General features: G+C 35.3%; 2 protein-coding genes across 14 annotated transcripts; one reads left to right on the top strand and one right to left on the bottom strand.

Annotated features, from left to right (window-relative positions):
* Nucleotides 1-6,492: 6,492 nt before the first annotated feature.
* LOC142526694 (zinc finger CCCH domain-containing protein 1-like) lies at nt 6,493-9,887 on the bottom strand. Of its 11 annotated transcripts, none has more exons than XR_012815312.1 (6): nt 9,666-9,887; nt 8,155-8,996; nt 7,753-7,859; nt 7,301-7,358; nt 7,055-7,172; nt 6,493-6,927 (listed from the first exon to the last, which is right to left on the bottom strand). XR_012815312.1 is itself a non-coding variant. In XM_075631241.1 (4 exons), exons 1-3 carry the CDS (start codon nt 9,712-9,714, stop codon nt 7,755-7,757), a joined length of 996 nt encoding a protein of 331 aa, XP_075487356.1. In that variant the 5' UTR covers nt 9,715-9,887; the 3' UTR covers nt 6,493-6,927; nt 7,753-7,754. The 11 variants fall into 11 exon arrangements, 1 of the variants encoding a protein (XP_075487356.1); XR_012815308.1 differs by having other exon boundaries at nt 6,493-6,607; nt 6,746-6,767; nt 6,880-6,927; nt 7,055-7,859; nt 9,666-9,886; XR_012815311.1 differs by having other exon boundaries at nt 7,055-7,358.
* Nucleotides 9,888-11,277: 1,390 nt separating this feature from the next.
* LOC142527570 (uncharacterized) lies at nt 11,278-15,861 on the top strand. Of its 3 annotated transcripts, none has more exons than XM_075632412.1 (9): nt 11,279-11,706; nt 12,842-12,971; nt 13,492-13,665; nt 13,756-13,861; nt 14,012-14,243; nt 14,372-14,542; nt 14,676-15,001; nt 15,255-15,347; nt 15,585-15,861. In XM_075632412.1, exons 2-9 carry the CDS (start codon nt 12,957-12,959, stop codon nt 15,662-15,664), a joined length of 1,197 nt encoding a protein of 398 aa, XP_075488527.1. In that variant the 5' UTR covers nt 11,279-11,706; nt 12,842-12,956; the 3' UTR covers nt 15,665-15,861. The 3 variants fall into 3 exon arrangements, with proteins under 3 accessions (XP_075488528.1, XP_075488527.1, XP_075488529.1); XM_075632414.1 differs by lacking the exon at nt 11,279-11,706 and adding an exon at nt 13,094-13,219 and having other exon boundaries at nt 12,845-12,971; nt 14,012-14,194; nt 14,377-14,542; XM_075632413.1 differs by lacking the exon at nt 12,842-12,971 and having other exon boundaries at nt 11,278-11,706.
* The last annotated feature ends 1,752 nt before the right edge of the window (nt 15,862-17,613 follow it).

The raw sequence follows: 17,613 nt of genomic DNA, 5'->3' as shown, positions 1-17,613 counted from the left end.
TACCAACTATATAAAGAAATTGATATATAGATTTCACCATATAAAAATTAAATTAAAATTTTGCAAATTTGGGATTGGACAGAACGTAACCGATATTTCTACCGAACAAATTGCATGCTTTGACTTGTAGTTGTAGTATATGCTACAACAGGGAGTGTTTGGCACATATGTTGATGATTAATATTTCAAGTGTATCACAGAATAATCCGTAGTTGCGCACCCTCCCCATTTTGGAGATCCATACTTCATGAATTCCAAATTTTAAAAAATATGCTCACTCAAAGGGATATAATATTTATTACAGTTATCATCAGCTGCTTGAGCATGGGGGAGGGATTTTGGAGAATACTTAATGTTCATTTAATGATCATATTTTATCTGCAATTTGTTATAAATTGTCTGATATATTTCATTATCATTTGTATTATTAATTCAATCATGTGCATTAAGAAGTAGGATATGTTAATATATATAGTCAAAACAAGTCACGTCAATGAAAAATTTTGGATGATATTCTGATGCAACATATCTCTATCAAAGTCTTGCTGGAAAGCAAATCCCCTCGGGGCCAATATGTTATCGATCAACAAATTCTCAACTATCCGATATACGAAATGGATGATCCGTGCGTAGCTATAGCTAGACGTAATGGTTCGTGCAGGTGCTCGCACGCTCAACTAAGTCAATTAACTAGTCATATGCCAAACGTAAGTACAAGGTTGTGAACTTGAACTGGGATTCATGTATATGAGAGATACACATGTAATAATAAATATTACACAGAAGGTACAAGATTCACTCGAGCTCAAGACGTGTCGATATCTAATTGGTTTTTGAACAGATAAGCGTGAAGAAGTAAGACGAGAGATCCCAAAAACGTAGTGATTTGGAACTCCGTTGATTTTAAAGGTTATCATGAATTTTCGCACAGAAAACGACGTCGACGGAATCCCTTGGCATTTACTATGTCCGGGAGAAAGACATGAATCGCATCCCTTTTGGATAAAATGGTTTGATGTATGGTCAGGATTGGATAAAAGGACTGGATAATAAAAAAATTTAATGTGCTAGCGCAATGGATTGCGTTGCGCCGCAACTAATCCAGCTAGGTAGGGGGGAATACTTATTATGGGGCATTTATTTATTTAAATGAGTAGCCAACGACAGCCACATGAGTTAAGTAGGCTTATTGGACCTAATTAATTAGTAATATGTCCGATACGACGTCGATATTGAATCAGATTGAGTTACTTCAAAACGGACCTACTCATTTGCATCACGTGCATATTTCTAATAAAAAGAAAGCAACTTAAAGACATTTAGGTATATATATATATATATATATGTATGATAATTTAAAGTGTCAAAGCTGTTTTTTTGCTATCCAAATAAAGTGTTAATTAGAGCTAAGAATGTAAATGAACCAAACTGTTTGTGAGCTATTCGAAGCTCGATTCGATAAAAGCTTGTTTGAGCTCGTTTAATGAGGCTCGTTAAGATCAAGCTCTACAATATTCGGCTCGTTAGCTTGTGAACATGTTCGTTAGTAAATTCATAAGTAATATCTTAGATGAAAAATAATAATTTTGATATTTAATTTATTGATTTACCACATTAATTATGAAATATATAGAAAATCTATTAAATTTATTTATTATAATAAATTGACAAATTTTAATAAGAATATTATATTTTTTTCTAAATGTATAATTTATTTTTTAATGAATTTAATGAATATTTAAATGTACAATTCATATTTATTGAGCTCGTTTAGGTTCGATAAAATCTTGAATAAGCTCGTGAGCTATGAATATATTCGTTAAATAAAGTTTGAGCTCGACTCGATTATAAACAAATCAAGCTCAAATATTCAAGAATTCGACTCGGCTCAACTCGATTGCATCTCTAATTGGAACGAATCAGCCATAGCACCACCTCAACATATAAAAAGGTGTGGATGAATAAAAATCTTCCAATTTGAAAAAAAGAGTTGTTTGTCCTTGCTGACATATGTAGAATAAAGCGTATCAACAGTTTTCAGATTTATAAAAATAAAATATGTATAAAAATATATATTATTGTGGGTGAAAGGCGACGCCTTTTTCAATTGTGAAAGGTTAAATTGCACTTTTGAAACATTAATAATTCCTCTCAAGAAATAATCCTATAAATCCGTCTTAGGTTTGGAAAAGTGTGGATTTTCAAGAATAAGAGAATCTTATGATATGTTTGGGAATCTGTTATGATAGTCATCTACGTTTGAAACGTTTCTTAATGCTTGAAAGTTGGATATGATGGGTAAGCATTTATTATTTTAGTTCGTACTGTGTTTTTGGATGGGTCGTTTGTCCATATGCCAACGTGGTAGTGATTGTCTTCATTTTCCTCATGTTTTTCCGTTGTCAAAACAAACAATTGATTTTCATTCAAAAAGTTGTATTATTTTATTACTATTTTCTTCTCAATCTTTTCTCTTAATTTTGCGTGTATGAGAATAAGCATAATAAATTTTCTTAAAGTACTTCCAGTTATTTCATAATGATTTCTTGCTTCCATAAGTTCCTCCATTGTTTTTATTTCGCTATCTTGTTGTTTCATCTTTGTGTTCATGTTTTTTTTTTTCATGCTAAGTAATTAAAAATTCTAAGAGGTCAATTAAAAGATTCAATGGAATATATAATACAATAAGTTTGGAACCTCAATCCATTTTAAGTACAATAATTTTATACTTCTCTTCTCCTCAGTTCTTGAAACATCTCGCATTTAGTTCGAGTTTTACAATAATTATCTTTCAATGTATGATCTCTGCAAATTTCAGGTTCGTCATTAATTTTGAATAGTTTCATTTATTAACCGCAAAAAAAAAATGCGATTGCTCTACCTTAAATAGGTCTGACATATTCTCCAACATTATCACATTTGATTCCATTTTTGGGACAAATAGAGCGTGGAGAATTATTGCAACCAATGACTGTACGGGAGAATTAGATAGAAAAATTTTGGATCGTGCCCATCCACCTAACAAGTATGATGCGAGGAACAAGAAGGTTTGGGCACCCACCCTTCAACGACAACGAGCCAATTGTAGTCGTCAGAATTAGTCCCAACCGCCGGGCTGGGGACTCGAGAACAATAATTGGACATGGTAAAAAGTGCGAGAAATTTGGCTAAGGATGGATTGGAAGTTTAGCTAGAGAACAATTATTGGACGTGGCAAAGTGTTGGAAATTTGGATAAGGAAGGGGGGTTGATGTTGCCCACTTTATTGGATATTCCAATATTGGAATAGTTTCAACTAAAATAATCTATATTAATACCAATAAAGACGGCAAGGACCCGTACCATGTTACATCGAAGAATAAGGTAAAACTAACACATCATAATTTATAATTTAATATCTGATTTTTGGATTTTGGCCCATTTGGAGATACCAACTTTTTTTATTTTTAGATCGATATATTACATATTATATATTTTAAATTCATTGATTTTAAATATTTGACTTGTTCGAACCTCTTTTCTTTTTTGAATTTCATTATCCGTATAAGAATTAAGAATTCCTCTTCCAGCTCGGCCCAGAATGGACGTTATGTCAAAAAAGAAAAGAAAAAGAACGTACAAAATTGAAGTGAATTTTATGACAAGTAATGCAATTTTAAGAATAATTATGACAAGTTTCATATTGTGGGGACTCGTACGCTAATTCATTTCTTTCCGATCATCATTAGGATTCTCAATGAATCCAATTAGATAATCTGGGTCGCAAAATTTTTTTTTTAAATGTTGAATACTTTATAAACAAGTGTACAAATTTCTATAACAAGTTAGGTCACATCTTATTCAAATTACATGATCAAGTTTAATATCTACAACATGATCAAAATTACAAGTCCTGTATAAAAGAAAGTCATAACAAACTAAAGTTAATCCACTACATATCAAGTGTTGAAAATCAGTTCTACATCTAGGCCCGGATCTCCACTCTAATCTCGATCATTCATCCTCTTCTCGACCCTGATTTTGTCCCACCTATTGTCATGCACACATACAAACACAACAACAGCCGGATAACTCCGGTGAAAATTATAATTCCCAGTATAAACAATGTATACATGCATTTCATACAACATATATAAAAGCATACAATATTTGTATACATGTATCACAATCTAATAAAACATAAAGCAATATCAAGCTTTAAATCAAACTCTTAATCTTGACTCGATTCTTATCTAGGGATCCCGATTTGAATAAGAACGTAACAAGTCTCCCACCTACTCTTCCCAGCTAGATGGTGGTACGTTCTTATTCCCAGACATTGGCCCTCTGTATCGAATTTATACAATAGGAGTCGATCTTCTCCTAAGCACATCGATATACACCAAATGTCCAGTGACCTGGCACCTTTGCCAAAGACTCAATGCATGCTTTGCTATAACTCAATAGACTAAGCATATCAATCTCAAGAATAGCAAATACATCAAAGCAATTACAATAAAGTACGTGATTTTGAGAAACTCAAGCTATCTTTTACTCGAGTTGTATCTTCCCGGTTTAACATTGATTTTTACCTTTCTTTTCGTAGATCAGTCTGGTCAACGAAATCAAATATCAATCTGGCTCTGTTCAGTCTTCGAAGCCTTCAATACCAACTCTGGAATCATATATTCGAGAAGTACAATATCAATATACAACTCAAAGCAATACTGGATATGATCAGAACTCAATCTAATTTTGTTTCGATGGCATAACAGTATAATCTCGAAATACCGACAATACAACAACAAACGGCCAATCTCAACAACCCATAATCAATCAAAACACAATTCCAATACTAAATCTATACAACCCCATTCGAATATAACTGAAAAATGATATTAATTATATAGGTTGTCCGTTTTTCAATCTGATTTCGATTATACGATTACCACAATCTCAGGAACACATATTATAGATCAAATTATGATTCCCCCAACAATAATTTTCTAACCATGCTGAAAAGTAAATAAACTCACATACTTTTGAAGCCGTTGACGAGATGAGCACGGAACTAAACTCGGATTAAAATTCTGACGGACCGATCTCGCAAAATCACAATTCTCAAATTTAAGAAGACTTGAAGATTCCTATGGAGCTTTCTTCGTTCTTTGCTTCAAGTTCTGAAGGAAATGAATAAATTTACATATTATATGCATGGCAAAGACATGTGGCTCAATCTTCATACAGCACGTCTCGCGCATATGCGCGTCCATCACCGACGCATATGCGCGAGACCTACTATCTCGGCGCATAACAATTCATCTGCTCGCGCATATGCGCGTCCCGTCTTTGCGCATATGCCCGAGACCTACTGTCTCGGCACTTGGAGATTTTACATGCTCGCGCATATGCGCGCCTTGTCTCGCGCATATGTGCGAGACCTACTGTCTCAGCGCTTGTACATAAATCTTGCTCGCGCATATGCGCGCCCCGTCTCGCGCATATGCACGAGACTTACTGTCTCGGCATATAGCAGCTCGCGGATATGCGCGCCTCGTCTCCGCGTATACGCGCGAGGTCTTCTGCCTCGGCACTTGCTTCTCGCGCATATGCACGCCTCATCTCCGCGCATGTGCGCAAGGTCTGCTGGAATAATACTCACAATAACCATGCTTTCCCAAAATCTTGTCTCAGAGTAATCCTTCTATAATCACATCAATTATCAATTAATTAACTCTGGATTATAATGATCAAATCTCAGACCTTACACATATAAACTCAAAAGGAGTCCTACTCCTTTACCAAATCAAATCACCAATCCAAGTGCAACCCCTAGGGTAGGGTACTTAGATGATGTTGAGTTTGATCCATGAAATACAAGGCAGCAACATCGGTGGTCTCAGTTCTACGATTTTAGGATCTATCTTTTCAGATGAAAGAAAAATAAATTGGGAGGTTTGATCTCCTACACACCTACTTGTGAACACCCGGTGTAATGTCCTTTTTTTAGATGTGATGAAACTATATATCCAATAACTATTCATCACTTTATCGTTGCTTACATAAGTTAACACAGTAGATGTTCGAAAAATGATATGATAAATGGACGTTGGCGTATAGAAGTGGACTCCACGGGTCATCCCGTCAGTAACCAGAAAGATATTATCTAACACAAAGTGGAAGGGAGGACTGTGTTGAAGAGTTATTAACGAGAACTGCTTTAGTACAGCATCCATATACAAAATTTTCTCCAGAGGACGACGAAAACAGTAAAGTTACACGGCAAACAGATCTGATGCAAACTAGGCTTTTGTTAGAGATGATATATGAAAGAATAGCAGCAGCTTAGGTCATATCACAAATATTACCAGGTCGAATTGCGGGAATTACTCATTGGCATCCTGGCAATCAAACATTCCTCTGAAAATACAGGCACCTAATTCTGACATATCCTTCTCCGAAATCCATTAAGAGGGAACTCAAATTATGCGATAAGAAAATTCGAGCAGGAACTAGGGATAAAACGGTATTCAAGCACCATGTTCATTAACAGAAACTTTCTCGTGCAGTTGTCCCAGACTTAGTTTACAAGTACTCAGTCTTTTAACAAATAGCTTCTGCTTCCACCCTAATAGATAAGAATGCAAGAGTTTTGGGATCTGGACAACATATTCCCACATTTGACTAGACTAGATTTTTAAATCCCATCTTTTTAAAGCGCACACAGCATTTATTTTGGTGAATCATCCTCCAAAATTGATGTTACCTCATCCAGGAACTGATTTACTCTGCAAATGAAAAATGTTAATTATCCAGCTTAATGAGTTTTCTCCACTGCATCCTCCGCATCATGCCTTAGACAAACCAAATGAGCCCTAAGGAGTGTTCTTCAAGCCTTACTTGATTCTCCTCATTCATTTGAAGTAAGTGACCCTAAAGCCAATGATTCTGCAGGTACAAATACAGGACCCACAATTCAATCAATTATTTTGAGCAAGTGAACAAAATTACAAAAACAGCAACAACAGCTTGTAGTTCCGAAAGCAAGTGGGGGGACCAACTGTAGCTGCCTAACCTTACGATCACCACAAGCATGGAGTTTTACGTGTAATACGGGTGACAGACCAGAAGCCACTAAACGGGTAATGACGATCATCTGAAGGTCTTTGCAGTGTATTGCATATGTGTAGGCTCTGACAGTGATTTGAAAAATTCATTATTTTATCTTGTAAATAATATCACACATACTGCAGCGCAAGACGGCACATTTGTCGACAATAGAAATGCTGAGAAACTTTCATCATAGGTCACGATGATATACCCAAGTTGTTTAGAAAGAGGTGGTAGATCGTTGTTGTGGCTTCTAAGTAAATCCCCAGCTTCAGTAAAACAGTAACAAGCACTAGGTTCACAATGACTAGACTGACAATGAAAATAACTCCCGTCCATAAAAGCAACAAAAACAAATGACAGACTAATCCAACCAATAGAAAACAACATAAAAAATGATAAGCTCCTGGTTTCTAACATACATTCTGACTAAACTGGTTCCATATATCATCCCAACAGATGTACTTCCAAAAAAACAGACTCCACATCACCAACCATTTCTACTGCTGCATTCATTCTTACAGGATAGTTAACTAAATGGGTTAGAGACTGAGCACATATTACAGAAAAGAGATTCTTCTGAACATAATCAAAATATGTGCATTAGCAATAAGTAATACAGGCATTCTCTCATGAAATACGATTTTATGAAGTCAATTAGACCATCATTTTTTCTCAGCTGCCATTCTTTTGCGTATCTCAAAGGCTGTGTTGAATATGCCATTTGTCGGCTGGTTGCAAACAAAGCACTTCTTATTTCTTGCATGATGCTGTGAACCAAAGAAAAAAAATCTTAATTAGCAAAAATCAAATTCAATATGCTAGCAGATAGCATTATCGAGTCACACATCCACCTGGGCACACCAGAGGGTTTAGGGAAGAAATGGCACTATAAGTTGAACTAGGTGAATACAAATTTCTAAAAGGTTCAAGATCAGTAATGAACTAGGTGAATAGAATAGAAATTTCTAGAGGGCTCAAGATCAGCAATACAATACATAATTTTCAAGTCCACCCAATAAATTCAGGAAATTAGTAAAAATAGCACAAATGAAGTAACAGCACCTTCAATGCACAATGCTCGCAGAAATAATGCTTGCACTTTGTCACGACAGGATCCACAAAAGGTTCTCTGCAAATGAAACATGCAAAAGGTAGTGCATTTTCATCTTCTTCATCACTTATCTCTGTATCCCTCTCGTCATCGTCCTTCAGTCCCATGGCCATTTTTTTGGCCCTTGCCTTCTCTTTTTCATCCCATTCCTTCTCAAGTTGCCAACCTGGCTTGTAATCACCCCGATCATGCATAAACTTACATGAATCTCCATACCCACAATAACCAGTCTCTTTGTAATCTTTGCAAATGTCTGGTTGGTAGTCAAACCTAGCTGAAACTCTTATGTGGGCGGAAGCTCTCAGAGGTCCATGAGATCCACCAGCCTTCTCGCTGGCTACAGTTTGCTCCCTCCGGAACCCAGCCTTATAATCTGTGTACCCATGTATGCCTTTATATAACTTTTCACCGCTATCACTCTTGTTATTCCCTTTCAAAGCCTCTGCAGCTTGCTTTAGAACCCTCTCTCTGATTGCCCGAGCATCTCTCGAGAATTCGGTCTCTGTTTCCAAGGTGGATGTTGCTCTACTATCATTATGAATCTGTATTTCATTCGAGGACTCAAATTCAAAAACTGTTGCTTTTGTACTTTCAACATCGTCCTCTGAGGTTAAAGATCGCTTTGCGGGTCCACTGGAGAAATGTAGCTTGTTATCAGCCACGATTTGCTTCTTCTTATTGAACAGCACTGACTTCTCAATATTAGAATCTTCATCTCCATCCTCTCCCTCTTCTACAGTATTTCTTTTCCTAATGTTCTTGCCCTTTGATATCTTCCTAAAGAAATTGCAGACTGCAGAAAGAGTTCCAAATTTAACCCAATAATGAAATAACTAAAGCGTAAGAATAAATATAAGAAACCTCAAGAGTCGAGACAAAAGTACATGGAAGAGTATTAGCAACAACTGATATGGAATGCACAAGCCCAAATTCAGAAAGCCAAATCAAGGAAACCACAAAACTTGCAAACATGATGAAAGAAATGAAAGGGGGAAAAGAATAAAAAAAATTAAGCTGAATTGCTAATTACTTAACAGTGACATAATATTTAAAAACCCAGACGGAACTCTATAGAATACAAGTTAGACCAGCACAAAAACTAATCATAGCACATAAATTCATGCATAGACAGACAAAGAATCAAGTAGGCAAACAAAAAGTATTTGCATACATTACCCATTCAGCGATAATCAACAAAGCAATAATAATATGTTACTCAATTTCCGCAGGCTTTACTAACTACTAACGTATGCAGTCATCCACGCTCAATAAACCCATATTTTCCGTCAGCGTATTTTTTAAATTGCCCCAATTTCAAATGGGACGGGGAAATCGCGACTCTACTTTGAACCCTAGAAAACCAAAACGACATATGTTTTGCACTGATTTGCTATAAAAATCGACTCTTATAACGAAAACATACTTCTACGGGAAGAAAAAAAAAGGCTGGAAACGTTCAAACCTTGGTCCGATTGTTGAGGCTGCGGAGGAGTCTCTTCCGGCTCCGTCATCGAGACGTTATCTAGCGGCTTGTTAATTTCTCGAAAGGATTCTGATTGGGCTCCTCACAGGAGCGTAAAACAGGTGGTGCAGATGGCCTTCACCGATGAAACCATGGCGGCGTCAACTCCTATCTAAACCGGGGGTTTCTTAATTATTTACAAACCAAGCGACAACATTATCTGTGACATATTATATTATTTTGATATATTATATATTTATCATATATTATATATATATATATATCATAAAATTTTTTTTATTCACTTATTACTTATATAATTGTTATAGTAGGTCTTTGTGAGACGGTCTCACGAATATTTATTTGCGAGACGGGTCAATTCTATCGATATTCACAATAAAAAGTAATATTTTTTCATGGATGACCCAAATAAGATATCTATATCACAAAATACGACTCGTGAGATCGTCTCACACAAATTTTTGTATTATATACACACATGTTTTTGTTCCGAAAGTTTCGACCTAATTATATGATATCAGATCTAATAATATTTTTTATTAGTTATAAAATATTAAATCTAATTATATTTTATAAAAATTCAATATATATTAAAGTATCTGGTTAACAATCTTATCAATCGCATGCCATATTAACGAAACCAGGAATCATGTTTCACTCTCAGAAGCTTAATTTATCAAATTTTTATATTAAAATACTTCAAATGTCAAAATATAATTTATGCTTTTCTTATCGGCTGAGTCATAAAAGAAATTATTAGATTATAATTTATTTTTAATAACAAATAAAATCCTAAATCGCAAATTATTTATGTAATTAAATGTAGTTTGATTTTATTTTTATGTTGAGCCTTAAAAAATTTGAGGGTGTGTTGGTACATACACGAAGTACATATAAAATAATAATTTTCTTTTTAAAAATTATAACTTATCATATTAAATATTTAAAATTAAAATTCAAATAATGAATCACAAATAAAATATTTAAAAATATATATTCACAAATTCGATTCGATTTAATTTAATTTAATTTAAATGTGAACATTATTATCAATATTAGTTCATCACATGACCAAATTTCAACGCAATCCAACGATTCAATGTGTCGCAAAAACTCTTCTACAAATTACTCTAAAAAATTGCTTTTCCAATTTCCAATTACCGATTTTCATTGTTTATTTATGACAAATGAATTATAAGAGCTCATTAATAATTTTCATATGTAATCATCTTTTTTTGTTATTTTCTATACCAAATGAGAAATGATTTTGTAAAACTACATAATTTCATAAAAGCAAAAATTTATGTGAGACAGTTTCACGGGTCATATTTTGTGAGATAAATATCTTATTTGGGTCATCCATGAAAAATATTATTTTTTATGTCAAGAGTATTATTTTTTATTGTGAATAACGGTAGAGTTGATCCGTGTCACAAATAAAGATTCGTGAGACTGTTTCACAAGAGACCTACTCGTCCATAAAATATAGCTCACAAAATCAACAAGAATTTATTTAAGTTGATCTAACTCAAAGTTAGAAGTCATTAAATTTGTATTTATAGAAGATATGTTTTCAATTTGAAAATGATGATGATGAAAACAAAACATCAGCTGCCGTTGGGTCGTCTACTTCCAGTTTCTTCTTTTCACATACAAACACAATCCCCTTTTGACAAAGGGAAAAACAACTGAACCAGGGAAAAGACTCCTCACAAGATTCATAAGCACAATTCTTGAATCCTCTGCCATTCTGCAACCAACATCTCAACTTTTGAAAAAATCCAGTTTCTTCTCCCAAGGATTATCTTAGTGCTGCCATTTTTTAATCGTTATTAATCAGCACGGGTTCTATTGATCTTCAAGATGCTAGCTATAAGCTAAGCTCGAGAAGATTCCTCCTTTCTATTAATCTCGAGTGTTGTGCGGCCAATCTTGATGAAATTTCTGGACGTGGATAATTTGTCGACATAACCTTAAAGATTTAGAACTTTTTGAACATTTGCAAAGCTATATGAGAAAGGTATTCTTCATCTGTTTTTTTTGTTACCAAAAAGTTATCCATGTCATACTTGATGTATAAACTTTAGAATATTTTAAATAAGTTACAATAACCCATAGATTTAGATGCATCTGTAAGTTTCAGTTAAAACTAGAAGATGGTCGGAGATTTTCAAGATGATGATGAGCATCCGTGCTGGAGATTGAGGATTTGATGTTCTATTAGTATAAGATTAATGAATCATAAATTGTTGTTTTATTTATTTATCTTATACATTAATCGGTCTTATATGTAACAAGCAAAGTGTTGTTTGAGTGATGGGCTTTTTCCTTTTGATAGAAGTGCATCTTGACGCTTAATATTGGCTTTGTCGTGGATTAAATAGTAAAATGATTCTTGTAACAGTAATTTGGTTGATTTCATTGTAACATGGGATTAATGAGCATTGTCATTTTGCAGTGAAATTATGTAGAAAAGAACATCATTAGGAGGGGACATGTAATTTTTAAATAAGAAATGATCGACTTCATTGAATTTGTTGAGAAACATAGACATTGGAGCCCCGTGAAACTAAGGATTGAATAGGGTAATGCTATCACATTTGAGCAAGAAAAACCAACTAGGACTTAAAGATGATTAGCTTGCATTATATAAAGAGTCTGAAGTGGGTAGCAGTGAGAAGGATATTTTTGTGAATCCTAAACACACAAGTAGCAGTATCAGAGTTAAGGTTTACTAAATCAGTGAATTACGTGTTGTGATGCTGGGAGTTAAGTTTAAAACATTTTAATGAGATTCAATGTCCCAGAAATTTGATCATTCCCTCATTGAGAGATTATATCTATTTCTCTCGGTCGACATCCATCCTGCAGCCTAAGTCACACATTGTTACGAGATTTATTAGTCGTGCTATTATAAGTTACATGAAGTTAACTTCTTGTAACACAATGCTCCATTTAAGCTCAATTGTTGCTGCTTATGACAGTATCGTGAGATCATTCCTGGTATCAGCCAATTAAAATATCTGTCACTTGCTTTAAACTGGATAAAAAGACGATTGTTGAGATGCGTATTCATTAGTTGTAGCATATTCATTTTCATTTGGCGTCTGACAATGGATGGTGAAAAACTAGTAACATCAAATTCTCTTTCCCAGGTGGAGTGCTTCCAATTCATGATTTAGTTAATACTTTTAGACTTTATTGAGCTACATACGACTGTAAGATACAAGAGCTTTATGGAGAACCACTATCGGCTTGCCCTTAGCTAAAATGAAGAGCACAAAGGTGGAATTCTTATATGTTAAAAGCTCCTATGTTCTTATACAATATTTTCTGTTTCTTTATTTATCTGTTTGTTGGGTTAATGGACTGTATTTGACGGCTTATCATTTGGCTGCAAATTCAAGATTGAAGGAGAAAACGAATAGAAAATAGAGGAACACTAATTCATCATTGTTTTAACATCTATCGAAATGAAAAATAATTATGGAAGAAGAAGAATGGAAAGGCTGATGCCCTCATCTATTTTTATGGTGGGGTATTTTCCTTTTGTTGTTCTTAGCAAATGCTCATGAATTTTATCATCTATATGGTAATTGGTATTCTTTGGCGTGGTTGATATTTGTTCAACACACAGCTCACATACCAAGCATCATATAACTAATCATAAAATGAATCCATGTTTTGTGTTAACAAAGTTTGAGCTATCAATATAAGGATGCTAGATTATTTTTATCTTGTACTATTTCAAATTTCAAAAACTTCTTATTTTGTCGATTTTTTTTGTAATTTGATTGATGTTTAGAACCTGTTGGAGGATCCACAAAACTCTCAGGACAGAAAGCCTACTAATCTTGTTTCCCATTGCTGCAAAAGTGAATTGCCAAATAATGTTGCAGAGACTCCTGTACCAGACTCAGTTTCCGTTTCAGTATCAAGCAATGATAACAAGAAAGTTTCCCGTGAGGACATCGAACTTGTAAGAGAGTCATCCTTTGCATTTACGGTTTATCGACTGTTTTTATAATTTGCAATTGTCTACAGCTCACAATCTTTTAACCTGTTGTAGGTTCAGAATTTGATTGAACGATGCCTACAATTGTATATGAATAAAGACGTGGTGGTAAAGACCCTACTGAACCGTGCCAGGATAGATCCTAGATTCACAAATTTAGGTATGTATTTTTCAAGTGATCGAAGCAAGTGTGAATTCCGAGTCTAAGCAACATCTTTAGGATAACAATTGGTTAATGGTCCTGTAGATCAGATACTGATGCTACACGAATGCTTAAGTTTTAATTTTTCATGTTGTTTCCGATTCACAGTGTGGCAGAAACTGGAAGAAGAAAATCCCAACTTTTTTCGGGCATACTACATAAGGCTGAAACTGAAGAAGCAAATTATCTCATTCAACAACTTGCTTGCGCACCAGTATCATATGATGAAGTATCCAGTGTCCCCTAAGGTTCCATTGGCGCCCATGCAAAACGGGATCCATTCAGTTCCTGGTAAACTTCTTGAGAATGTACCTTCGTTCCCTTTTTTCCTTGAATTGAGGTAAGGGGGATATAGAAACAAGTCATAGAAATATTGAAAATAACGTTCTCTAATTTGTGTATAGAGCCATAGAGGTGCATTTTTTCCCATGTTATATCATCATCGATACTTAATGTCACGTTTTACAGTGCAGCCAATAACTTACCTGTGGGATACCCTGTCATGCAGCAGCCTTCACTTGCTGCTACAGGAAAACCTCATATTGATCCAATGGGCTATCCTACAACTAGCTTTCACATTGTCAATGGAATTCCCGCTCCAGGAGATTATCTTCCTGTGCCCATGAATCCTGGAAACGAGTGAGAATTCCCTTTGAACAAGAACATTGAAACCAATTCGATGAAAATAACTATGAAAAAATGGTTATCTTTAGATTCATTTAACTGCCACCTCATTTAAAAGCCTGTTATATGCTGTTTAACTTCTCTGCAGCACAGCGATGGACACACATGGGGCTGATGTATCACCCATTATGCCACCAAGCAACAGTATTCCATCCATGTCGGATATGCCTGTGAGCCCAACTTCAGTGTCATCCACTAGCCATTTTCCCTTTACTGCATCAGAGATATCTGGCATGGAAGTTGATACTTCGGCCCTTGACACTGCATTTACATCAGATGTGGCTAGTTCAGTCGAACTGCATCTTCTACCAGAAAACAGAGCTGAGAATTCTAGAGATTTTCTCAGATCCTTGGACCATATCCCGTGGAATTTTAGCCTCTCGGACCTGACAGCAGATTTATCGAACTTGGAAGGTAATTCAAATCTAATGTTTATACCTTTTCATAAAAATTGATATCTTGTAACATCTGGAGCAAGACTAGACACTATTATGTGGTGTTAATAAAGGGGAACTAGGGCCATCTGGGAGGGCAAGACTTACACTATCGTGTCGTGTTAATGAAAGGGAACTAGGCCAACTGGGGATATTTGAATCTTTATATGTAGAGAACTGCATATTTTCTTGAAATGTGTTAACTTGTGGTGTCTATTGTTCTTTTGCGGCAGATCTAGGAGCTCTTGGAAACTATCCCGGCTCACCTTTTTTGGCTTCTGATTCAGATATTCTACTCGATTCGGCAGAGCAAGATGATATAGGAGGTAACATGTTATCCTGGTTCGCTAGATATTCTTAGCTTCCTTAGACTTGTAGGGTAAAGAAATGTAACATGAGGGACCAATACTTGCCCAAACCAAGTTATATATCGGACCAAACTGTTTATCTGCAACCAAAACTAAATTATACGAGAATTTTTTATGTTATTGTTTTTTCTTCAACATTTACCTGAAATTATGGCACTGTTTTCCCTCACTCTTGGTCTAATGTCTTCATTTCAGTGGAAGAGTTCTTTGTTGATTCTCATATAGTTCCAGGGCAGTGCCAACTGTCGGATGAAGAGAAACATGCATCTCCATGAAGCTTGTTTTGAGTTTAGTTCTAGATTTATTTCATGTTCAATGAAAGATAGCTATCTATCTGTGTTAGGATTCATCTGATACAGGTTCTATTTGTTGTGTAACAAAGCGTTAGTTTCCTTTATTGAAAACTTGAATCGTGTATAATGATCAACATGATTAAATCTTTTAACTCTGGATTTTATTATGTTACTTCGTATATTCCTTGCAGTTTTATTTGGGATGCTAATGATATTGGATGACCCAAAGGGAAGATGAATTAAGCCGTCTAAATTGTTTTTTTTTTTCTTGTTGCTAGAAGCAATCGATTACCAACTGATTGTATTAATATATTCTTCAAAAGCAAAGACAATAATTTGATTGGTGCAATGACATTTTACCCAATTCGGAATAACCTGGTTGAATGATTTTATAAAACACTTGGTACATTTTATTAAAAGTATTGTAAGAAAAGGTACTTCAAAAGTATAATATAAAACTTCAATATTAGTTCTTTTTGAAAACTTCTCGTAACAGGACAAGTTTTGGCACTTGGTATCTTAGGAAAAGCTCTTCGATCTGTCTGGTGATAATCCGCCTCACTTTGCTATTCCTTTCCTCGACCGGGAAGGGTTCATTCCGAATCACAAGAGCAATTTCTCTTCTTTTTTTTTTTTAATGAGAAACTTAGCTCAGTGTGTGTAAGGTCCAAAATTAAGACGACGTAATCCAACTGCATGCGAATCTAGGAAATTATGAAAAATTGAGTAATTAATTGATTTTAGTTGCTAATTAATTATGTGACGTACTTGTTTATATGCTAAATGAGATTTATTTGTCATCATGCATAAAAAGAATGTATTTTTAGGAATATTCAAGTGACGATCGAGGAACGGGGACCGAGGGCCGAAGAAAACGTAAAATATTTTTATTAAATAATTATTTTTAATTATTTAAAAGATGGTCGATGCTTTTTAGTATTTTTGTGAAATTAAGGGTTTTGAGGTGATTTTATACGCCGGGGACGTAAATTTTATCGGTGTTGATTTTTCAACTAAAATACAAGCTTTTTGGCAACCCGGCTAATAAATTCACAAATTTATTTAAACAAAAACCTTGTTAATATTTTATTTAATTCTAATTAAAGGCTAATGGGCTTAATTGTTGGCTTAATGGGCCTAAAGCCATGTTAGCAAATAATTAGTATATAATACATGATTTAGTCTCCCAAAAACCCTACACTCCTAACATCAACTATCGGCCACCTAATTTTATTTTCTGAGAACTCTCCACCTCTCTCAAGCACACGGCAGCACACTTGCACAACTTTTTGAAGGGAAACTCGAAGGGGTCTAGAGAATTCAAGCCTTGATTTCGATCCGTTCTTCGACGTCAACGGTTTTTCGTGCGTTAAATACGCAAAGGCACGCCTTAATCTTCCTTTTCTCATCCATCATATCGTATTATGTTTTGAATTAATGTATGCATGAAGATCATGAAATTTTATTCAGAATTTTCGAATTTCTCATGTGCATGCTTTGAACTTTTGATTTTTGTGCACAAAATTCATGCCTTGTACGTAAAAAGGGGCTGCCATGGTCTTAAGTATGAACTAGGGGTGTCTAAGCATGTCTTAAGATCCTAACTTACTCACCATAATCACCAAAGTTAAAGCAAGAACAAGCAGAAACCGTGACACACCAGGGAAGCCGATTTGCTGTCAACATCTTGGAGTGATCGGGTTCTTTGGTGTGAGGGCAGGGGAGCCACAGCTTGAGACCAGGGCTCGGTCAGGGGGTGGGTGAGTCAGGGATAGGGTCCTAACCACGTAAGGGTCCGAGTCCAGAGGGCTGGGAGGAGTCCTATCCCACTAGGACTCCTACCCGAGAGCCTCCCATGTACGCGCAGGGTACATGTTTTGCATAGAAGTCAAGCGCGCGGCCTGGGGTCCAAAGGCTGGTCTAGGGTGTCT

This window comes from Primulina tabacum, chromosome 15 (genome assembly GCF_025594145.1).
Source record: "Primulina tabacum isolate GXHZ01 chromosome 15, ASM2559414v2, whole genome shotgun sequence".
Lineage (NCBI taxonomy): Eukaryota > Viridiplantae > Streptophyta > Magnoliopsida > Lamiales > Gesneriaceae > Primulina > Primulina tabacum.
Note: the sequence above shows the minus strand (reverse complement) of the source record. Positions and strands in the feature narration are given on the sequence as shown.

What these genes read in the sequence shown, in the direction of transcription:
- LOC142527570 (XM_075632412.1), top strand. An exon ending in CCCATGAATCCTGGAAACGA is followed by an intron (nt 14,543 to 14,675) that starts GTGAGAATTCCC and finishes ACTTCTCTGCAG; the next exon opens with CACAGCGATGGACACACATG. An exon ending in AGAGCAAGATGATATAGGAG is followed by an intron (nt 15,348 to 15,584) that starts GTAACATGTTAT and finishes TCTTCATTTCAG; the next exon opens with TGGAAGAGTTCTTTGTTGAT.
- LOC142526694 (XM_075631241.1), bottom strand. Translation starts at nt 9,714, where the DNA reads ATGACGGAGCCGGAAGAGACTCCTCCGCAGCCTCAACAATCGGACCAA. An exon ending in GCCTCAACAATCGGACCAAG is followed by an intron (nt 8,997 to 9,665) that starts GTTTGAACGTTT and finishes CTCTTTCTGCAG; the next exon opens with TCTGCAATTTCTTTAGGAAG. An exon ending in GCGAGCATTGTGCATTGAAG is followed by an intron (nt 7,860 to 8,154) that starts GTGCTGTTACTT and finishes TTTGGTTCACAG; the next exon opens with CATCATGCAAGAAATAAGAA.